The sequence below is a fragment of the Megalobrama amblycephala genome, linkage group LG1 (genome assembly GCF_018812025.1).
Source record: "Megalobrama amblycephala isolate DHTTF-2021 linkage group LG1, ASM1881202v1, whole genome shotgun sequence".
Classification (NCBI taxonomy): domain Eukaryota; kingdom Metazoa; phylum Chordata; class Actinopteri; order Cypriniformes; family Xenocyprididae; genus Megalobrama; species Megalobrama amblycephala.
The window spans coordinates 46,777,440-46,801,197 of NC_063044.1; the positions used below are offsets into that span (position 1 = coordinate 46,777,440).

Consider the following 23,758-nt stretch of genomic DNA (forward strand, 5'->3'; position numbering starts at 1 on the left):
GCTAGCGATATTGTGCCTGTAGATTCTGTGATTTTCCCATAAATTCTGCAAGTGAGACAAACCTCAAGCTGATTTTCAAAGCCAGACAGTCGTGGTAATTTTATTGCAATTATTACTAAATTACCCAATTTCATGGTTGATTTTTGAGAGGTTGGAAGAATCGTTGTTGATCAGTGTCACAGGGTTTCTTGAGAGCTGAGTGATGTAAACCTGCGAAGAGACTCACTGTGATTCGGCCATGTTCACCTCCTCCCGGCGAGGTGCCGGCACTGCGGCGTCTGCGACTCTCTGGGATTCGTGGTTTTACAAATATGACATAAGGCTTGAATTCGGCTGTCCGCAGGGCCTTCAGAGCCTGTGGCAGGGCAAACAACAAAAACAGTAATGTGAAGGGTTAAATGACACTATCTATATGTGTACAGTACTGTTTTGGTGTCAGTAAGATTTTTTTTTTTTTTTTTTTTTTTTAAAGAAATTAATACTTTTATTCAGCAAGGATGCATTAAATTGGTCAAAAATGACAGTAAAGACATTTATAATGTTAGAAAAAAAAATATTTCAAATAAATGTTGTTCCTTTGAACTTTCAATTCATCAAATAATCCTAATAATAAGAAGAAATGCACCAAATCATCATAGAATGATTTCTGATGGATCATGTGACACTGAAGATTTAAGTAATGATGCTGAAAATTAGGCTTTTCCATCACAAGAATAAATTAGGTTTTAAAATATATTCACATACAAAACAGTTATTTTCAATTGTAATAATATTACTGTTTTTCTGTATTTTTGATCAAATATATACAGCCTTGGTAGCATAAGAGACTTCTTTTTTTTTAAAAAACATAAAAAACGTGATGCCTATCTAGAACTGACCCCTATCTATCTGACTCTTTCAAAACCTTTTCTTTATTGAGGTTTGACATTTAAAGGTGCCCAAGAATGCTTTTTCACAAGATGTAATATAAGTCTAAGGTGTCTCCTGAATGTGTCTGTGAAGTTTCAACTCAAAATACCCCATAGATTTTTTTTTATTAATTTTTTTAACTGCCTATTTTGGGGCATCATTAACTATACATTGATTTTGGCAGCGCTGCCCCTTTAAATCACATGCTCCCTGCCACACGAGCTCTCGACTATATTACAGTGCATTTACAAAGTTCACACAGCTAATATAACCCTCAAATGGATCTTTATAAGATGTTCGTCATGCATGCTGTATGCATGCCTCGAATTATGTGAGTAAAGTATTTATTTTGATGTTTACGTTTGATTCTGTATGAGTTTGAGGCTGTGCTCTGTGGCTAACGGCTAATGCTACACAGTTGGAGAGATTTATAAAGAATGAAGTTGTGTTTATGCATTATACAGACTGCACGTTTAAAAATGAAAATAGCAACGACTCTCGTCTCCGTGAATACAGTAAGAAACAATGGTAACTTTAACCACATTTAACAGTACATTAGCAACATGCTAATGAAACATTTAGAAAGACAGTTTACAAATATCACTAAAAATATCATACTATCATGGAGCATGTCAGTTATTATTGCTCCATCTGCCATTTTTCGCTGTTGTTCTTGCTGGCTTATCTTGTCTGTGCACAGATCCAGACGTTAATACTGCCTTTCCTTGTCTAATGCCTTGAACATGGGCTGGCATATGCAAATATAGGGGCGTACACCCCGACTGTTACGTAACAGTCGGTATTATGTTGAGATCGGCGTGTTTTCCGGAAGTCTTTTTAAACAAATGAGATTTATATAAGAAGGAGGAAGCAATGGGGTTTGAAACTCAATGTATGTCTTTTCCATGTACTGAACTCTTGTTATTTAACTATGCCAATATAAATTCAATATTTAATTCTAGGGCACCTTTAAGAAATACATCTGTAGGGCCTCACCAAGATACTTTCTCAAATAGTTAAACTAGTTTTAACCCAGCTGCAGTGATCCTCTGATGTTCATTTACTGTACAAAATCAAATATTAAGTCAATTATGAGGCCCATATTCCCTGATAAACTTCTTGTTCAGTTTCAGCCAGTAGCGGTAAAATCTCACATTAAAAATGCATGAGAGCAAGTTTAAGGTAAATTGCCTGCCATGACCATAAGAAGGATTCTTGCCATTGGGGCTAAAGTGCTGCATGTGGTCTTGCACAACTAAAATGCTTTTTGCAATAGGCAAGTAGCTCCACCTGAAGGTGAAACCAGTCAGTACATATCAGCATTGGAGAAAGACTTCCTTTTGGCTAAGTGATGCATGAAAATTGTAAATATAACCAAAACAACATGTACAAATCTACAAAACATGTAATTAGACATATGCTTTTGTGCATAATTTAATTTGATCAGAGAATAGTTTTCATGTAAATTATAAATGACAATGTTTACAGTAGTTCTTGCATCACACCCAGGGCAAAAGCTGCAGTAATTTACCTCAGGCTGTACGTCTACCAGACACATCTTGTTCTTGGCTTGAACAGAGCGGATGGCCTCTATACTGGTCCCATACAGATTCTCCTTATACTCTCCATACTCTATATATCTACAGACAAACAATTTAAGTCAGGGTATGACAATAGGACAATATATTTTCAAATGGTAGTAGAAGAGCAGCAGTACAAGAAGACCACATCACCGCAGCACTCACTTGTTATTCTGTGCATCTGTATCAAAGGCCTGCTTAGTCACAAAGTGGTATTCTACTCCCTCCTTCTCGTGGCTCTTTTTGGGCCGTGTGGTGTCTACGATGGAGGACAGAAAGCCAAAAATGTCATTTGGTTTAAATGGATATTAGAAAAATGATGCTGTCATTTACTCACCGTTATGTACTTTCAAACATGTATGACTTTTCTTTGTGTAAAATACAAAAATTAGAATTCCCAAGACTGCAATTATAAAGGGAACTGAATCTTTCAAGCTTCAAAAGGGATGAAAATGGACCATAAAAATATCATCAAAGTGGTCAGTTTGTGCTTTTACACCCAGTCCTATTTCACTTTGATTATGTATTGCCAAGATATTCTGGTCTAAAAAAACTTTTAAGACTAAAAACCCTTTTAAGTTTGAATGTTAATGGTTTGAACTATGTGTATATAATGTAACTAGTGCATTTATCAGGAAACTCTTCTTATCCTGAATAGGAAATGAGGAAATGAAATGAAGACCTACGGGGCACAGCCACGGCGTAGCGATGGGGATTTTCTGCAATGACCTTTTGCTTCAGCTCATTGATGCGTGCTCCCAGAGAACCTGCGCAAAGATAGGCAGCAAGTTCATTTCAGTTTAAACTAGTGTGTATTTTTAACCACATATTTTGTTTTAGGTTGACGAATAACATTCTGTCCAGGGACTACAGATGAAAAAAAAGCCTTTGGATAATACTGGCGCAAACAAAACAAAACTAATAAATTTAAATAAATAAGTAAAGTAAAATACTTTAATGACAGTGATCTCAGAAAATGACTGAGATCACAGAGACTGAGTAAAATCATTATTGCCACTAGAGGTCAGTGTATCATCAGAATGTAGGATACAGTAAACCAGGTTAGCAAACATCTAACTGATACAGGCAATTGTTTATGGATGGTATAATTTCTTTGTTCTAGCTGCCATGTGTTCCAAGTCTTATTCATAATGATGTTTAACAGGGCACAAAGTCATATTGATAAGGCTGTTGTTTACTTTGTAAAATGGCAAGGACTTGGACAACCACTGTGCCTCCATATATAAAATTACACAGTGCACAATACTTACTGATTACTAATTACAAAATTATACAGTGCACAATATACACAGTATACCAAACACTGATCTGTAGTTGAAATGTTATGTTTTATATTATCTTACCAATGAGAACTACTAATCGGGGTCTCTCATTGGGCCTCTGCTGGTAACGTGTCACTTCTTCATAGGTCAGGAACTCTGTGTCATTCTGGTCAGTAACATTGGCCTCTCCTGAAGAACCACGACGGTCCTTCCGACTTAGACGGAAACTTCTCCTTAAACCGGCTGAGACAGAGTCAAGAAAGCAGGTCACAAAATCAGAAAACATAATTTATTACATGTCTTAATTACAAGACTAATCATTTTATGTATTTTTTCACTATACCATTCAAAAGTTTGAGGTCAGTAGGAGTATATGTTTTTGAAATAAGTATCTGCCAAGGCTGCTTTTGTTCTATCAAAAATAAAATATAATATTGTATAATATAATTATTACAATTTAAAATTTTTGTTCTAAAATACTATATATTAAAAAAAATTGCTGAATTTTCAGCATCATCACTCCAGTCTTCAGTCACACGATCCTTCAGAAATCATTACAATATGATTTGCTGCTCAAGAAACATTTCATAATCAACATTGATATAATATGAAATGTTTCTTGAGGAGAAAATCATATTAGAATGGTTTCTGAAGGATCACTCACAATGAATTGATAATAATTCATTGTTTGTTATATATATATACATATATATGTATATGTCACCTTTTTGTGCATTCTTGTTATATATAACAATGAATTATTATCGAATGAATTATTATATATTATAACGGTTAGTTCCTGTCCTTGATTCTGATATTCACAATAAAACACGGCTATGACCGCTTCACCCAATGGTTCTGTGTATAACCTCAATTGATATTGTTCATTGAAGCTTATTGTATTGTGTAGAAGAGTGTTGTGAGAAAGAGATAGATTGAGCGAGTTTATTACCTGCATTCAGATTTAGCATTTTCCTTCAGGTCAGTCCTATGTTCATAATAAAAAATCTGTTTAATTGTCCGATGTATTATCTTGTCCTTTTAACATTTAAGGGGTTTTCCCGTGACTGACAGCGCTAGTCAAAGCATTTGTCAGTTGCGTCTTGTTCCGTGTTCACAACAATTCAGTCTTTTCAATATAAAAGTCTTCGCTACTGACTGACACACTCATAAAGACAGTCTTTGCTGCCATCTAATGGCATATTAATGTAACTTCTGTTGCTGTTCACGGTCAGGGACTATTTTTTTCCAGCAGAAGGAAGGCTTTTAGTGAAAGTTTACTTCATGAAAGTCGCATTGATACATATTTTTGGCTTTAATATTTGTATTGTGTGGTAACCGTTTTATAAAAGCAATAAGGTACTCGAGGCTATATATGTATATATATATATATATATATATATATATATATATAGGATTTATTTGAAATAGAATTGTTGTCTTTCGATTTGGATCAGTTTAAAAGATTTAATGCAGTAAAATCTTACTAACCCCAAAGTTTTGAATAGTAGTGCATATTTACTGTATTTACAGCTATAATGGCAGAATAATGTGAAAGACAATTAAAAGTGAAATCATAGTTCAGTTTAACTGATGAAATTCTCAGTAGTCAACTTACTCTATTTAAACTCTTAAGAACTCACACTTTCACATTGTATAGTAATGATAAAGACATTGCCAAATGATAAAATATTGAAACCAAGCAGTGATTAGCCATAGCCTAACCACTAACTGTCCCTTAACTAGTTTCATCTTCAATGAAAATCCTGTATTGTAACTCCTGTAGTCTTCACCCCACCCTCTAGCAGTATGGCTGATGTTATGAAAATTGTTGTAAAGTGTTATATTTCAGGACATGGAGGTTAGTGGTGGCAGCTGTGTGGGAAGATTGAGGACTGTACCTGAGTAAAACTCCCAGGAAAACACCTGGCCACAGGAGGGTGTCACTGCATTACACTTCGAAGAGACTACAATGCGCATTAGACCACCTCACACTTGTGCATAAGCCACACTCTGCCTTCAACAACTGACCCAAAATCAGTTTAGACTTTCACTTCTGAGATCATTTATAACTGACCATTAGTTGAATTCTGCATCAGCACTACCCCAAAAGTTGGCCTATTCAGAATCTGCCCAATTCATCACAATTTCTGTAACATTTGTGAGGAAAAATCAGCAGCAAACATAGGATTTAAATATAATAAAATGCAGCTGAAAGCAACAACAAATTATCAAAAATATTTAAGAAACAGTCAAGTTGGAAATAAGGGATATGCAGAATGTTTTAAATTACAGGTATTTGAGTTCTGCTGAAAGTTATACAGATGTTTTATAATGTTCTGTGGAGGCAGATTCCTTGCTGTCAGTAAATGACACTTCTCAGTATTAATGCTATCGGATTATTGAAATGATTCTAGGTCAGTGGCTAAGGGCTGAGAGTCGCCATCATGCACATTAGCTATCACACACTTGACTCAGTGAGTGAGTGCACAGCCAATCGTGCAGGGTGGAATGTGCAGAGTGTCCAACAGAAGGGCAGCAGCCTGACAGTGGTTTTGGAGGGGTGGGGTTTTTAGGGATGGAGGACTAAATGAAGCAGAAGGCAGCAGAGGAATACATTCACATAGAGATCGGGCAAAGGAAAGTACTACCTGCCAGAGGGGAGGAAGGTCAAGTAAATTATTCTCATCTAATTTCAATGTAAACTAAGATTTGGTCATATTTGAACCAGAGGAAAAGTCTCACTACGAATGATATTCGCCTAACCATTTGCACATGCTGTCCCTGTTGTTGGTCTATATACACTATCGTTCAAAAGTTTAGGGTCAGTTTTTATGTTTTAAAAAAAAGTCTCTTATGCCCTACATGGCTGCATTTATTTGATCAAAAATACAGTAAATAGTAATATATTGTGAAATAATTTCATTATTTTAATATTTATTTTCAGCAGTCATTACTTCAGTCACATGTTTAAGTGTCACATGATCCTTCAGAAATCAGCTTAATATGCTGATTTGCTGCTCAATAAACATTTCTCATTATTACCAATGTTGAAAACAGTTGTGCTGCTTAATATTTTTGTGGATTTTTTGTCAAGATTCTTTGTGTAATAGAAAATTTAAAAGAAGAGCATTTAAAAATAAATAAATAGAAATCAGTTGTAATGTTTAAAATGTTTTTACTGTCATTTTTGATCAGTTTAATGCATCCATGCTGAATAAAAGTATTAATAACAAAATATCTTGACCCCAAACTTTTGAAGGGTAGTGCATATCCAAAGTTACATATCTGTCTATTGTTTAATCAGTTTTTATTTCCATGATTAATACAAAATAAATACATAAACAAACAAACAAATAAATAAATAAATAAATAACTTTTTAGAGCAATTTTAATTTTGCCAGGCCAACAGCAATCCATAACAAGCATAATGTAGATAAAAAAAGAAGGTGTGTTTGAACTAAGTTTAATAATCACATCACAAACTATTTGAGCATAACTGGCACTTGGGAAAAAAAATTATTAAATTACAGGTGGTTGGTGAAAATTTGCACCAGTGTTTCAAATATCATAGCTATACTTATTCACACCACCCACAGAAAGTCACATAAATCTAAATTTGTCAAGCTCATCTTCACAGACTGTAAGAAAGAGACTTCTGGTGTCAGAAAGTGAAGATTGGCAGATGAGAAGCTGTCAGCCTGTTGGTCGTCCCCACTGACACATCTTCATGGATATTTCTGCAGCTGCTACACATTTTGAAAATAGCGTGATAGCCTGTGAATCAAATGTCTAACACTATCTGAACTGAATATCACTTCTCTTTCTTCACTCTCACAGCTCCTCAAATTAGCATTCATTAACTAATGAGACTTGAAACATGGTAGACATGTTTCTAACACTTTTAACTCAGAGGGATAACAAACCCTGGCTCTCTTTTTTAAACAGTATGTGAGCGTTGCGGAGCATGATTTTGCCTAGAGCTAAGAATGTTGGTGTTCTCAATCCCTCCAATACAACTCCATCATGGACATAATGCACTAACATGTGAACAAGTTTTCACTATGGTGAAAATACTGCTTATGAGCTATTAGCAATCAAATTCATAAAACAATTATGTTATATAATAATGTTATATTAATTGTATTACTGGAAAGTTATTGATCAAAATTACAAAATCTTTTGTGAAAAATAATGGCAGACAAATGTGACAGGTGAACTGTTTTTTTTTTTTTTTTTTTTTTCAGATTAGCACATTTTTATCTTGTAATTCTTACTGTTTCTCGCAATTGTGAGTTTATATCTCAGAATTATGAGAAAAAAGTTAGAATTGTGAGTTATAAACTCATAATTGCGATAAAGTGCGAATTGCAAGAAAAAAGACAGTCTTATTCTGACTTTATTTCTCAGAATTGTGAGATTTTTCCCCAGTTTCACAGACAAGGTTTAAGCTAGTCCCAGACTAAAATGCATGTTTGAGCTGTTTTAACTGAAAGCAACTTGCACTGACATATCTTAAAATATGTCAGTGCCAATGTTTTGTCTCAATATGCACATCAGTAATGTTTTTTTTCAATAAAATATACTTAAGTACCCTAATTGAACTAAGGCCTAATCCTGGCTTAGCCTAAACCCTGTCTGTGAAACCAGGCCATAAACTCACAGTTGTGAGCTATAAAGTCAGAATTGCAAGATATAAACTTGCAATTTTGAAAAAAGGTCTGAATAGTGAGAACTTGCCAAATGAATATAAATCCGATCTTCAGTTCTAGAGCTAAATGCGAATTCAAGTTCACATCACTGAAAGTAACAGATAGGCTATGTGTAGCAACTTATCATCAGCTGATTTCAAGATCAAAGACCACAAGAGGAGAGAGAGCAGAATCGGCAATGGCGAGAGAATTTAGCATTCACCACTTTTAATGAAGATGACTATGTGTTGAGATTCAGGATGAGATGCGAATGTTGAGTTTAAATTGCAGCAGTTTGAGCGTCTGCTTGCTGAAAAGAGATACTCATCTCCAGCGGGCCATATCTATGAAGATGCACCTTGTATCTGGCTACTCCTTTTCCTAATCTACACATTTATTATTTATTTTTTACCATTTTGGGAGGAGTAAAATTTACATATGTGGCTTCAACAACCAAATGCATTTACAATTTGGCATCAGGAATGCATCAAAAACCACTTCCTGAAGAGGATTGAGTGGTCGATAGCTATTCAAACAGAGGTAACACATGAAATGACCATGGGGAAATAGGCCCCCCAGTGAGTAAGGAGCGAGAAATGGAAAACCCGGCAGTGATTATTGAGGAGAAATTGCTGTCGTTCCGCTCCACTCACATACTCTATTACTATGCGAAATCAAAGGTGTGAACAAAAATAACCACCCGCTTCCCAGTCTCTCTTCCAGAGAAACATCAATGCACCACTGCAAATTGGTTTCTTCACAGTGAAAGATTCAACTGATCTAAAATTCCCTTCACGCTGCCAAACACCCCCCAATCCGGCCTCCCCTCATCAAGGGCTCGGCCATTGCTCTTGGCACAGAGGCAGGCAGCAATAGATGCTCACTCAGGCAGAAGGTTAGTACATTTCAGAGTTAGCAGGCACTGCCTGGGTACAGGAGTGGGCATGCAGGTTCTCACCTATGTACTGTCCATTGAAATAGCCCTCACAGTCACAGTCTTCTGTAGGGAGGCAAGCAGGGAGAGAGGGAGTGAGCAAAGGAGAACAGGAGAGAGGAAGCTGGGCTGCAGAACTACAGTTACACAAGCAGGCTCAACAATTAGGCAGGCAAGAGGGTGGACAGCAAGTTTTTCAGCAGACTGTGACGGCCGTGGCCAACCAAGGGGGTTTGTTATTTTCCAGGAAGAAAGTGATGGTGTGATATTAGGATTTGTCTGTGTGGTGGGACTCAGAGGAAACAATGATTGTTTATAACCTACAGTAAATGGAAATGTGATCCTTAGATTGAAAAACGAAACAATGAGAAAAGGTGATAGAGATTTGAAAAAAAAAATTAATAATAATGGAAGATACAGTCAAACCAAAATTTATTCAGACACCTTGAACATTTCATTCATTAATACAGTTTATTCGCTAGTTTAAAATAATAAAAGTAATAAAATATGACAAGATCTCAGAGTTAAACTGTGTCAAATTTTTTATCAGTTTTACTGGTAGTCCACTGTATGAAGATTTTTTGGGTATAATATGTCACAGTTTACTTTATTTTGCTATCCTCACTTACATAAATGAACTATAGTGTCCTGCACCCACTAGTAAAAATATATCAAAAATATAAAAAAAATGTCTGAATAATTTTTGGTTTGACTGTATAACATCACCTGACGGCTATAGACAACCTAAGAAAGAAACTGGGAACACTTGTAGGGGGTGTAATCAGTAATTTTGTGCTTCTGTTGTACTGGTCTAAATGCTATTCATTCCTAACAGTGTTAATGTAGTATTATGCAAAAGCAAGAGGTGTCAATTGCTGATGCCACTGTGAAAATGTGTACAGTCAGCCAGATTCATTTACTTCACATGCAAATGTGTTACTGATTTGGATGGTTATGTGATCTCAGCATGACCCCCATGAGGTGACTATAGCCCCAAGTAAAACATAAAACATGTAAATCCAATGTGTGTGTGTGTGTGTGTGTGTGTACAGTAGAACAGCAGTTGTAGTCTCTTTGCAGGAATTAAAATAGATTAGATGACAGACTGGCCTAATTTCCTAATCACTGTGGTACCAATAGGTGTGTGTTGTGTATTAGAGTGTGAATGTGTGAACTCAGATCTAGAAACCCACCTTTATCACATCCCTGGTCATCTGGTGTCAGCAGTAATAGGAAAAGGAAAAGATATGATGACAATGAACTGCAGACTTCATTAACAGTGAATGGGAAATAATGCTACACTGGCCCTGGGGTTTATTTATTTAATAGAGATTGTTCATAAATGACATCATTCCCACATCACGCAGGTCAACAGTGAGTCCAGCAGTGAAGACCAACTCAGAGATGCAGTAATAACGTTAAAAGCAGAAGAGGATCAGATATAATACACGTAATGATAGTCTGTGAGTGAGTGAGCGGGGGAGAGAGAGAGAGAGGGGAGACATGTTGCTAAACTGCAGATGTGTCTGTTCTCTAATCAGCTTTAGATTAGCGAACATGAAGCGCTTGGTTGGAGCTCAATAATCACCTGGCCACTTCACACAAGCACACACATCAGCAAATTATGCCTCCCATTAGTCAACACTGATTAATAACAGAAAGGGTTTTCGGTAAGGATATAAGATATACTCACAGACGGTTTTTTTGGGAGACTTGGAGTTTTGAAGAGTGCCCATTTTTATTCTGTAGGCTAACCGCCTGAGGGGGAAAACCATATAAGGTGAACTTCAAACAGTTGAAAAACATCAAGTCCCTTGGCAAATATAGCTATACTGGTCTGACTAGAGCCATCATACATTATTGAGCAAGATCAAACAAACTCATTGGTGAAAGAAAAAATCCTATTCTTAGTATATCCAGCCAAAATACACCCCGCTGAGATGAAAGACAAAAAGACAGACTGGCCCATTTCTGTCTGGTAAGACCCACAGAGGGAATAATTTAGAATTAATTTCATTGATTTGGCCTAAGGAAACCACAGCTTTGAAAGACTGAATGTAATTTGTAACTATTAACAATGATGCAGCAGCCACACTGTCCATTTATATCTGATTTACCAAATTCTCAATAGCGTTGTGTAATTTAGAAACACAACTGTATCTCTTAACACATATCAGGCTGATATTACAGATAATTGTTTTTAAGCAACCAAAGTTACCTTGTGTTTAAAAAATGCTAGTCAAGGTTGGTTTAAAAAAGTAGTTTGTATTAAATGTACAGTGTATCTCAAATCTTAAAAGTAGGCTATATTTAAAAATAAAACTACTTGCAGATAATATTAATGAACTTAAATGTACTTAGAGTGTACATTCATGACTGCTTCTTAACTTTGTAATAATGTCAAATTAAACTTTTACTTTAAAATACTGTTTAAATCATTATGTTTTAATAATCTTTTGTAATGCTTTAAAGAAATATTACTGTTATTATTCAGGTCTCATTTCATTCTTCGTGCTGTGCTCAAGGACTCTTATGTTGAAGTGTATTTTCTGTTACTATTGTTCCTGTGTTTCCTTTCCTGTGTTTTCCTTGTTTCCTTTGCTCCCTTGATTGGCTGGATCCCAAACGGCACCCTAAACCCTCACGGTCTTCCTCTGAGTCTGCACTTTTGTGACGTTATGCCTCTTTGAAAGTCCTCTGCGTAGCTCGCGAACTCGCGGGCTCAGCTGAAGTGCGCATCGAGGGCGCATCCCTCGTGAGCACCCTTCTGAAACCTAAAATGATTAATGGGACACCCTGCGGTCTCGTGGACATAAAGAGTACGCTCACGTGGCAGCCATTGTAAGTCCACAAGACCGAAAGTGCTATGAAGTGTGCCATTCGGGATTCAGCCGTTGTCTCAATAGTTACTATAGTTTGTTGCGATAGTGATTAATTACCCTCACCTGTCCCTTGTTAGCCCCTTGTTATCTTGTGTATTTAAACCCCAGGGTTTTCCATTTTCTTGGTCTAGTGTTTTCCAGTGATTGTTGATGTGCTCAGTGTTTTCAGCTCTGATTTTCTGTGTTTCTCTGATATTTTAAGTTAGTTTGTGTCTTTGTATTCAGCTCTCCCTCGTTTCTGAGTCTGTTCATCATTACAATTATATTTTCAATGTACTAAATAGCAACTTCACCATTACAAATGAGTAATTAAAAAAATATATTTAAATGCTAGACATACATAGTTTCTTACAAGAAGCTGGTTGATCTTGCTAGTCAGGCTATTTTTTGAACAGAGCTCCTAAAATATTTAGTAGTTTCATACAAACGAAACATCTCTGAGGTAGCAGGGTGTGTGTTTGATGAATCATTTGTCCCACCTCTCCTGAAACTGTTTGGATGGGATGAGTCCTGCACGTAGGCCGCAATCTCCCACTCTCTTGGCCTGCCACCACGTCTGATCATCCTGACTGACCACCTGCAGGACGTCTCCACGTTTAAACGGAAGCCCTGCCTCCTGACATGGCGTGGCTTTGTCCTCCAATGGAGTGTAATCGAACAGTGCCCGCATGTAGACCTGAAGATGACGCAAACTCAGTTGACAAGACAAAAATACTGGAGAGATGCTGGGCTGATTACTGTTAAATTACTAGGTTTCTTGCTGTTTTATAGTCAATCACCTTGCTCTCTTTCAGCTTGTCCTCCTCTTTGATTGCTGGGATGATTTTCAGTGTGATAGAGCCTTGTGATTGAGACTAAGAAAGAAAAAACTGCTCAAATGATTCTGTTATTACGACAATAAACGGGAATGATTATGGTAATTATTGGGACTGTCTCAATTGATTAAACAGGTTAATCAAATTAATTACATGATATGTTAATTAACTCCATTATTCACAATTCTAGTATGAGAACTCCGAAGATTTTAACATGGTAATGGATATGACAATGTTAATGTATTTGGTCTTGGTGGAATAGATCTGCTACGCTGCTGTTGATTATTGCTGCTGCTGCAGAGCAAGTACAGGAACTTGCTACTGCCAGTACATAAGCTGATATGCTGCTGTGAATATATGCAAGACATACTACTGCTACACAAATAGCATTTATAAAATGACCCATAGCAGATCTATACAGGTGGAGCTGGGGAAGGTGAAGGGTTTCTACCTATACCTTTGTGTCTACCTATAGACTTTGTGTCAAGCTAGAAATGCTTTGATGATAGAGCAACACCTTGATATAGAATTTAGGAAGCATGTGTTGTTAATTTATGTGTTTTAATTGTTTTGTTTGTTTTTTAAAATTGATTATTATTTATTATTATTATTATAAATTATACCAAATGAATGTAATAGGAGTTAAGGAGGTCCTCCTTACCAGTAGTTGACTGATCTCATCTGGTCTCTTGTGCATTACAGAGCTGCCGTTGACTTCTCTCAGTTCATCACCGACATGCACCAGACCTGTGGAGAAAGGAAGGAAGGAAGGACAGATTTACTACTACATGTTCAAGCTGCACCCGCTGTATTTGATCCACAATACACTTTATAGGCATAGTTCGATTAATTTTTAATGACCAAGATCATTCTCACCACACACACACTCACAGCTTATATGGATTATATTCCCATGGCAACAGCTGTGGTCAGGTGGTTAGTGAGTCTGTTTGATTCTCTAGATTGGGTCCTTGGAGACCCACTTTGACCACACAGATGGGACATTGCAGCAGACATGCCGCCCAGTGCCCATCACGGAGGTGAAAATAAGCATACAGTATAGCACACTCAGTAGAGGTGCAGGGATATTTAGACTCTTCACTGGGTTTTATGGATTAATACAGAACCTCTGAAGACTACAATGGTTTTCCATTGATATACGCAATGGTAATTGAAAAAGATAAAACACATTTCAGGAGTATATTTGGTAAAATAGCTTTGCATCAGGATAATTATGGATTCCAGCATGAAGTAAAATGAGACCTCAAGATTAAAGAGAAATTCTTTGAAGTGTCACTCACCACTCCTGTCTGCAGCCCCTCCCTTCATGATCCGAGCTACAATCACGGCCCCGGTGGATTCATCCCGCCGAATAGTGGCACCCTGAGAGACAGAGAGAGACAAAGAAAAGGTTCTGCAAAGAAAAAACAAACTATAATGACCTAAATATTGATGGTGATGACAGATGAAATTTTCTTGAATCTCTTCTGACCCCAAAAAGTGTATTAGGACTTTTTAGTCACACTTATAGTGTTTGATTTATTATTATTATTTGCTTCTTTTGCTTTCTTATGTGTTGTTCAAGTCAGTGTTGTTATTTGTTAACTAAAACTAAAACTATTAAAAACCATTTTCCATAATTGAAATAAAGCTGAAATAAAATAAAATATACATTTTAGCTGAAAAAAAAACAAAAAAAAAAAAACATTAATTAAAAATGCAACCTTGGCAACTAAATGAAATAAATTACATTTAACAACTAAAATTACTAAAACTAAATTGAAATAAAAATGAAACCAAATAGACATAAATAAAAAACTAATAAAACAAAAGTACAGAAGAGGATTAGGGCCAAGCAATAATAAAAAAAATAAAACCATCTCGAGATTAAAGTTGTAAAATTTCAAGAAAAAAGTCGAGATAAAACGTTGAGAATAAAGTCATTAAATTACGAGAAAAAAAGTCATTACATTTCGAGAAAAAAGTCGAGATAAAATGTTAAGAATAAAGTCATTAAATTACGAGAACAAATTCGTTAAATTATGAGAAAAATGTCGTTAAATTTCGAGAAAAAAGTCGAGATAAAATGTTGAGAATAAACTCATTAAATTCTGAGAATAAACTCATTAAATTATGAGAAAAACGTCGTTAAATTACGAGAACAAATTCGTTAAATTACAAATTTGTTCTCATAATTTAATGCCTTTTTTCTCGTAATTTAATGACTTTATTCTCAACATTTTATCTCGACTTCTTTCTCGTAATTTAACGAGTTTATTCTCAACATTTTATCTCGACTTTTTTCTTGAAATTTAATGAGTTTTTTCTCGTAATTTAATGAGTTTATTCTCAACATTTTATTTCGACTTTTTTCTTGAAATTTAATGCGTTTTTTCTCGTAATTTAATGAGTTTATTCTCAACATTTTATTTCGACTTTTTTCTCGAAATTTAACAACTTTAATCTCGAGATGGTTTTATTTTTTTATTATTGCTTGGCCCTAATCCTCTTCCGTACAAAAGCAAATAAATATTTAGTTTAACATTACTAAAACTTAAACTAAAATAAAAAAAAAAAAAAAAAAAAGACCATGTTTTGCTTAAGTGTTAGAAAAAAGTGTTAGTAAAGTCTTAGGCATGACAGTATTTTCACCCCCCAAAAAATGGTTTTAAGCCAGTTATTTATATCTTTTGCTGTAGTGCGTCTATAGGAAATATCAGTTTACATTTCCAAACATTCATTTTGCCATTCATTTTAATAATCCAGTGAGATTTTTGCGTGACAACAGCCAGACTACAGCCGGTGCTCCACATGGAGATCTGATCTCAATCAATGAGTCTGTCTGTGATGAAGAAACAGAAAAAACTTAGACAGACTAAATCCAGAAGAACTGTGGCCGTGTCTTCAAGACGCTTGAAGAAACCAACCTGCAAAGATACAGTACTGTGAAGAGTTTAGGCACTTGTGTAAAAATGCTGTTAAGTGAGGATGCTTTCAAAAATACTGTCATAAATCGATTTTATGTATCAATGAACTTCTATTAACTAAATTAAAATCAATATTTGGTGTGACCACCCTTTGCGTTTAAAACAGCTTTTGTCCAGGTACCCTTGTGCATCATTTTTCAGGTATCTTTACAGGTTGGTTTCTTCAAGCCTCTTGGAGATGTTTCCACAGTTCTCCTGGATTTAGTTTGTCCCAGTTTCATCTGTTTCTTCATGTAATCACAGACAGATTCGATGATCTTGAGATCAGATCTCAGTGTGGAGCACCAGCTGTTGTCAGACTCCTTGTGCATTCAAAAATCTCACTGGATTATTACAGTTAGTTGCAAAAATGAATGTTTGGAAATGTGAACTGATATTTCCTACTGACACACTACAACAAAAATATATAAATAACTGGCTTAAAACCATTTTTTGGGGGGTGAAAATACTGACGTGCCTAAGCTTTTGCACAGTACTGTATATAAACGTAGGAATAAATACTATAATAGTATGTAAATAATACTTAAAACAGACAAGTGTCCTAATGTTTTCTGGGTCACTGTATGTGTGCAACAGGCATTGTTTATTTTTCTCACCAGTGGCTCTTTGTTTTTAACTAGGCGGACGATCTTGACAGAGTCCTCATCTAGTTCATCCTCAAAGTCGTCAGGAAGAGGAGGCAGCACAGGGTCAAAATTCTTCTGCGCCACTGTGTCATGAACTGACAGAACCGCCTAATAAGCAGGAGGGATATGAACATCAACATTTTGTTTCTAGTCCAACATTTTTAATGGAGGTCTAACAATAAAGGTGTTTTTGTACCTTGAGATGAGGTGATGTCAGCAAATGTAGAAGTTCTTTTTCCTCAACGCTCATCGGTCCACTTTGCAACTCCTCTGCCACCTACCAATCAGTAAGGGTAGACCAAAATCAAAGCATTTAGCAAGCTAGCTATCTTTAAATAATATACTCTTCTCCTTTAGCCAACCTCAAGGGACATTTTTGAGCAAATTTTTTCCTCAGAGTATGGATACATTAGAGATTCAAATTCGTATGCAATTTAATTAACTTTCTCAAGAAAGTGTAACACAGAAAGTTGCTGAGTCAAGCAATTTAGGGTTCCCTCAGTCCTCCCAGATACCATTAAACTAGTCTCATATATTATTGTAAAAGGCCATTAATCTTGCCTGAGGTGACGTGATATGACAGACTGCAGCACTTACATCCTCTGCCAGAGTGGAGGCACTGTGGAGAACTGGGGTGGGGCTCTGCCTTTCATATTGACGCAACTTCTCATGGATCTAAAAAAGACAAACATAATGCATTGCACATGTACTATATACGGAACTGGACAAGACTGGTTTCTTACACATTTGCTTCCATACCTTTAAAAATAAGATATATGGTAAATAATGCATGTTGTGAATAATTTATAACATATGATGCTGCGTATAAGAGGCGAATTCAATGCAAAACCCACACCTTCATCAGGTAGCTGAGACTCCTCTCACTGAAGACATCTTTGAGGAAGACCATGTCCTCTTTGTGGTTGGCATCTGGACGCAGCTGTGAGGTCAGAAGGGCAAGCGTCTCATGCAACCCTACAAGTAAACAGGAGATCAGTAAGCATCATTGTGACTGACTATCTGTGACTGTACATACATAAGTATGTTTGTTTTGGTGGATACATTTGTGCAGCGCACCTGCTCCTGCAGAGAGGACTGGCATGGCTTCTTTCATTGATCAGGAAGGGGTTGACCTAAAAAAGAGGTAACCATTATTGCAGTGTATGCACCCACAGTCCTGACAGTCTTTTTAAATCAATAGTTTCTATTGTAGTTTTAAATTTACGATAAAGGGCTTGGAGAAATGTAAACATTTGTGACGCTAACTTTCATTAGTCTGAGGTGACGTCCACGTTTTTACCGCAAACAATGTTTACTGCTCAATTCGCGAACAAATGGATTGTGAACCGGTTCTTTTTAATGAATCTGTGAATCTTTCAGAGCTGTAAATTAGTTCACAATTGACTCACTCACTGAACCGCAAGTCATTTTTCATTCCAGTTCAAAGATGAAGCCTATTTGAGTCTATTGAGGTGTAATTAAAGATATCATTTTATGACAGACTTTTGTTGTAATATTCTAGAACTAGAACTGCTTATAGCTGAATTGAACTTTCATAATTTATGAACTTTGTAACATTGCCACGGTAATTGGACTGAATTGAAACAACATTAAACTAAATTGAGATGAATAATGACGCTATTATCTTCTGTAGAGCTGCTTTACAGCTGAAATTGAATTCATTTCATATTCATAATGGATTAATTTTATAACATTAACACTGCTATTTTCCGGTTCATTCATGTAAAGCTGCCTAGAAACAATCTGTATTGTATAAAGCACTATATTCAACTCCAGAATTATTGGCACCCTTGGTAAATATGAGCAAAGGCGGCTGTGAAAATAAATCTGAATTTTTTATCCTTTTGGTCTTTCATTCAAAAAATTCACAAAATTCTAACCTTTCATTAAGGTAAAACAATTGAAAGTGGGGGGAAACTCACATTATGAAATAAATGTTTTTTCATAAATATTTTTTTTTTTTTTTTTTTTTTTGCACATCAGGGTGACTAGGAGCATGAAATTGTCCAGCCATGACTTCTTGTTTCACAGGAGTATAAATATGTGGAAACACAAAGGCCAAATTCCCTTAATCATCCATCACAATGAGTAAAACCAATGAATATAGTTCTGATGTGCAGCAAAAGTTTGTTGAGCTTCACAAAATAGAAAGTGGCTGAAAATAGCTAAAAGCATTGAAAATCGTACTCGGTTACTAACGTAACCTCGGTTCCCTGAGATACGGAACGAGTACTGCGTATAGGGAAAAGTCTCCCTTTTTCCCCGTCACTGAAGCCTTTTTCAATAACGCAGTGTAACTGCATCGTCATTGGTTCACTCATGAGAAGTTGTTGAACCAATGACGGCGCGGCATAGCTGCGCGCCCTATGGCGAGAAAGCGCGCGAATTTTCCCGCCGAAAGGGGCGGGGTTGAGTGCTATATAAGCGGGCGTTTCGCCATAGGAATTCAGGCCATATCGACTGAAGCGACGACCCTGAAGCCGCAGCCTCGTGGCACGGCAAGAAACGCAGTACTCGTTCCGTATCTCAGGGAACCGAGGTTACGTTAGTAACCGAGTACGTTCCCTTTCGATACTTCACTCGTACTGCGTATGGGGAACGAATTCAACCGCGCCGTGCCACGGAAGGGAACGACTGGACATGTTTGGGACACCTAGAAGGGGTCCACGAAACTAAAGAGAGGGCCGAAGCCGTCGAACCCTAGTTACACTACAAGAGGAGATCACTCCTAAACCGGTTGAGGCGGAGCTCGAAGAGGCCGCTGCATCAGACCGATAGGACCCGAGCTTGCAAAGCCGGAACGTCCAACTGGTAAAACCTGACAAAGGTGGACGGCGAGGACCAGCCGGCCGCCTCACAGATGTCTTTGATAGAAACTCCACTGGACCAGGCCCAAGAAGAGGCCATACTCCTAGTGGAGTGAGCTCTAACTCCTATGGGGCATTCCGAGCCCATGGAGGAGTAACAGAGAGCTATGGCGTCGACAATCCAACGCGAGAGACGTTGCTTTGAGACCGGAGACCCTTTGGTGCGGCCGCCAAAGCAAACAAAGAGTTGATCTGATAGCCGAAAAGGCTGCGATCGCTCTACATAAGTTCTCAATGCCCTAACAGGGCAGAGCAACCCCAACTCTTGCTCTTCTGACGAGACAGGGAGCGCAGAGAGGGAGATGACCTGTGCTCTGAACGGGGTCGAGAGCACCTTGGGGACGTAGCCATGCCTGGGTTTCAATACGACTTTAGAGTCGTTGGGTCCAAACTCAAGGCAAGCAGGGCTCACAGAGAGGGCCTGCAGATCGCCGACACGTTTAACCGATGCTAGAGCCAGTAGCAGCGCGGTCTTAAGTGTCAGGGGCTTGAGGTCAGCTGAGCACAGCGGCTCAAAGGGACGCCCTTTGAGAGCCCTAAGGACCATAGATAGGTCCCAGGTGGGAACAGTGAGGGGGCGAGGAGGATTCAATCGCCTAGCACCCCTCAAGAAACGCACCACTAGGCCGTTTTTTCCTACCGATTGGCCAGCGATAGGAGAGTGAAACGCTGCGATGGCTGCTACGTAAACCTTGAGCGTTGAAGGAGCTCGTCCTGCATTCAAACGCTCTTGGAGAAAGGACAGTATCTGAGATACGTCACACTCTACTGGATCTATGTTGCGTGCAGAGCACCAGTCAACAAAGATCGACCATTTCTGGGCGTAGAGACGTCTCGTAGACGGAGCTCTCGCCTGAGAGATGGTGTTCAACACGTCCCCGGGGAGGCTGACCGGCTCCCATCGAGGGACCATAGGTGCAGAGCCCAAAGTTCTGGCTGTGGGTGCCAAATTGTCCTGTTCGCCTGAGAGAGAAGGTCCCGTCTCAGGGGAATGGGCCACGGGGCTCTCGTGGAGAGCCTGAACAGCTCCGAGGACCAAATCTGGCTCCTCCAGAGCGGGGCCACCAGGAGGACTCTGTGCTTGTCTTCCTTGATTCATCTGATAACCTGAGGGATCAGAGCGATCGGGGGAATGCGTAGAGAAGGGAGCTGGGCCAATGGTGGGCCAGCGCGTCGTCCTTCCTCGAGAAATAAGTTGGGCAATGAGAGTTGTCTTCTGAGGCGAAGAGGTCGACCTCTGCCTTCCCGAAGAATTCCCATATTGTGAGAACCGTCTGGGGGTGGAGCGTCCACTCGTCTGAGGGAACATTGCTCCGGGACAACATATCTGCACCCAGATTGGTTTTCCCAGGAATGTGTGTCGCCCTGAGCGACAGAAATCTGGGTAGAGCCCATTATGCGCACTGGGTAGTGCGCATAAGCGGCTGGACGAAAGACCTCCCTGGTGATTTATGTACAACACCACCGTCATGCTGTCCGATTGGACTAGGACGTGGCGACCCGTCAGGTGAGCCTGAAAGAAGTGAAGGGCACGTATCACTGCCAGCATCTCTAGGCAGTTGATATGGAGATGGCTCTCTTCGTGTGACCACGAGCCGAAGGCCGGTCTGCCCTCGCAAAGAGCGCCCCAACCCGAGTTGGATGCGTCCGTCGAGAGCACCGTCCTTCGCGACGCCGCCTGAAGGGGTACACCACGCTTGAACCACTCGGGGTTCAACCAGGGCTTCAGGGCTGATAGACAGGCCTAATTGACCTTGAGACAGAAGCGGCCGTGCCGCCAGGCGTTGGGGGGGACCCGAAACTTCAGCCAGTACTGCAGAGGCCGCATCCGAAGAAGGCTGAGCTGAAGAACTGGAGAGGCGGAAGCCATCAGCCCTAATAGCCTCTGGAAGGACTTCAGAGGAAGGTAGGCTTTGTTTGTGATGGAAGCCGCAAGCTGCTGAATGGCCAGAGCGCGCTCTGGCGAGACTACTGCCGTCATGCGGACAGAGTCGAAAACCGCTCCCAGGAACGAGATGCGTTGGCTGGGAAGCAGCGAGCTCTTGGATAGGTTGACCCTGAGTCCCAGGCATTCTAGATGGCTGAGGAGCACGGATCTGTGAAGTTCTAGCTCTGCTCGCGAGTGGGCCAGAATGAGCCAATCGTCGAGATAGTTCAGAACACGGATTCCCATCTGTCTGAGCGGGGAAAGAGCCGCATTCATGCACTTGGTAAAAGTGCGAGGAGCCAGGGGCAGCCCGAAGGGCAGGACCGTGTATTGGTAAGCCACACCCTCGAAGGCGAATCTCAAGAACCGCCTGTGGTGGGGGGCTATCTGAATGTGAAAGTAAGCATCTTTCAGGTCCAGTGAGCAGAACCAGTCCTCGTGACAAATTTGTGCGAGGATCTGCTTCAGCGTCAGCATCTTGAACTTCCGTCTCATGAGGGAGTGGTTCAAGATCCTGAGGTCTAGGATGGGTCTGAGACCGCCGTCTTTCTTGGGGACCAGAAAGTAACGGCTGTAAAAGCCCGACTCGCTCTCTGGAGGAGAAACTATTTCTATAGCCCCTTTCTTGAGCAGCGCCAAGACTTCGGTTCGGAGAACGTGAGCGCTGTCCGAATTCACCGAAGTCTGAAGCACCCCGCCGAAGCGTGGGGGTCTTCGGGCGAACTGGAGCGAGTAGCCCTGACTTATGATCCCTAGGATCCACTCTGACAGACCGGGGATGGCACGCCAAGCCTCGACCCGGGCGGCAAGAGGTTGAATAACATCGGCTGACAGCCCGCCTGAGGGGGGGCTGTGCACCGAGGGGAGTGGAAGAGGAAATTTGCCCTTTATTAGAGAAGGTAAAAATGTGTTCACCGTGAAAACGGCGGTTTGAGTGGACGCAACATTTGTGGGCCCATCTGTAACACTGAGCATTATTCCCGCGCCCGGATGTAAACGAGGCGGAGGGGAAACTGCACAAAGGAGCTTTGGGGGTGGTCCGGCCGCAGCGAGACATTCCCCCGTCCTCTTCCTTCTTGGATCAGGATGACTTGGGCGTCACAGGGTCCAGCGCAATCTTGGGCCGGGGTCCCTGGCGTCTCGGGAAGGAGCGTCTGGCAGAGCGCGAGCGGTGGCGTTGCTCCTTTGGCGGTGCTGCCTGGGAGGCAGAGGGGGTAGGCTTGCTCTGCTGAGCCGGCGCAGGCCTGGGTCGGCTTGAAGCAGATGCGGAGCTGGAGCGTTTTGGCAGGAAGTGTCTCATGGCCTGAGACGACTTCTGCGCTGCGGTGAATCGCTCGGTGAGACCCTCTACTGATGTCCCAAAGAGACCGGAAGGCGAGACAGGGGCGTCTAAAAAGGCCATCTTATCTGCATCCTTGATCTCGGTCAAGTTGAGCCATAAGTGGCGCTCTAAAACCACCAGGCTGGCCATGGACCTTCCAATGGCCTGGGCTGTGGCGCTGCGGAGGTCCCTGAAGGCGGGTGCATCAAAGCCGGACTCGTCCATAGAGCGGAGAAGCTTGGCTTGAAACTCTTGGAAGATGGCCATAGTGTGGAGCGCCGAGGCAGCTTGGCCAGCTGAGGCGTAGGCTCGCGAAGCCAGGGTGGAGGTAGTTCTGCAGGGCTTCGAAGGAAGGGCTCTCTTAGATTTCCAGCCCACGGCCGTGGGAGGACAGAGGTGAGCTGCCACTGCTTCATCCAGGGGTGGCGGGTGCTTGTAACCCTTTTCTTCAGCGCCGTCTACAGTGGTGAGGGCTGAACGGTGCGTGGTGTGCAGGCGGGCAGAGTAAGGAGCGCGCCATGACTTGGTCAGCTCTTCGTGTACCTCGGGGAAGAACGGGGCAGCACGTTGACGAGGGGCCTGGCGTCTTCCCGGCAGGAACCACTCATCTAGACGGCTTCGAGACGGCTCTTCCGGCGGAGCCCAATCCAGGTCCAGTTCCTCCACAGCTTTTGAGAGGACGCGGAGAAGTTCGGCGTCCATACCCGAGCCGTGTTCGATGGGCTCCAGCGGAGGCGGGGGGGCGGGGTCGTCCAACTCGCCAACCCAGCCTTCTGCTTCAGAAGCCGCGAGAGACATGGACTCATCCAGCAGCTCTTCGTCGGATCCACCAAATGAGACGAGGTCACTTGCATGTGCTGAGGGACGCTGCTCAGGGTGGGAGAACCTGACGGGCGACTGCTCTCTGGTGGGAGA

At 40.3% G+C, this 23,758-nt stretch overlaps 1 protein-coding gene and 1 long non-coding RNA gene across 5 annotated transcripts in view; one reads left to right on the forward strand and one right to left on the reverse strand.

The window, feature by feature from the left end:
* mpp3a (MAGUK p55 scaffold protein 3a) overlaps positions 1 to 23,758 on the reverse strand; it is a 35,969-nt gene that overhangs the window by 4,235 nt on the left and 7,976 nt on the right. The window contains exons 2-18 of one of the 3 annotated variants that reach the window (XM_048196744.1): positions 17,785 to 17,840; positions 17,564 to 17,682; positions 17,305 to 17,382; positions 16,904 to 16,984; positions 16,678 to 16,815; positions 14,396 to 14,477; positions 13,756 to 13,841; positions 13,059 to 13,133; positions 12,759 to 12,955; positions 11,091 to 11,155; positions 10,591 to 10,611; positions 9,422 to 9,463; positions 3,854 to 4,015; positions 3,176 to 3,256; positions 2,655 to 2,748; positions 2,441 to 2,549; positions 227 to 355 (exon numbers count right to left, since the gene is read on the reverse strand). In XM_048196744.1, coding sequence (XP_048052701.1) covers positions 227 to 355; positions 2,441 to 2,549; positions 2,655 to 2,748; positions 3,176 to 3,256; positions 3,854 to 4,015; positions 9,422 to 9,463; positions 10,591 to 10,611; positions 11,091 to 11,155; positions 12,759 to 12,955; positions 13,059 to 13,133; positions 13,756 to 13,841; positions 14,396 to 14,477; positions 16,678 to 16,815; positions 16,904 to 16,984; positions 17,305 to 17,382; positions 17,564 to 17,682; positions 17,785 to 17,821 — 1,596 coding nt within the window. In that variant the 5' untranslated portion in view covers positions 17,822 to 17,840. The remainder of the gene's footprint in view (positions 1 to 226; positions 356 to 2,440; positions 2,550 to 2,654; positions 2,749 to 3,175; positions 3,257 to 3,853; positions 4,016 to 9,421; positions 9,464 to 10,590; positions 10,612 to 11,090; positions 11,156 to 12,758; positions 12,956 to 13,058; positions 13,134 to 13,755; positions 13,842 to 14,395; positions 14,478 to 16,677; positions 16,816 to 16,903; positions 16,985 to 17,304; positions 17,383 to 17,563; positions 17,683 to 17,784; positions 17,841 to 23,758) is intronic. The other 2 variants (XM_048196753.1, XM_048196761.1) reach the window with 2 other exon arrangements.
* LOC125272145 lies at positions 11,172 to 16,908 on the forward strand. Of its 2 annotated transcripts, XR_007185781.1 has the most exons (5): positions 11,172 to 12,238; positions 13,797 to 13,902; positions 14,057 to 14,134; positions 14,411 to 14,505; positions 16,702 to 16,908. It is a non-coding gene; the product is annotated as an uncharacterized LOC125272145 (long non-coding RNA). The 2 variants fall into 2 exon arrangements; XR_007185780.1 differs by lacking the exon at positions 14,057 to 14,134.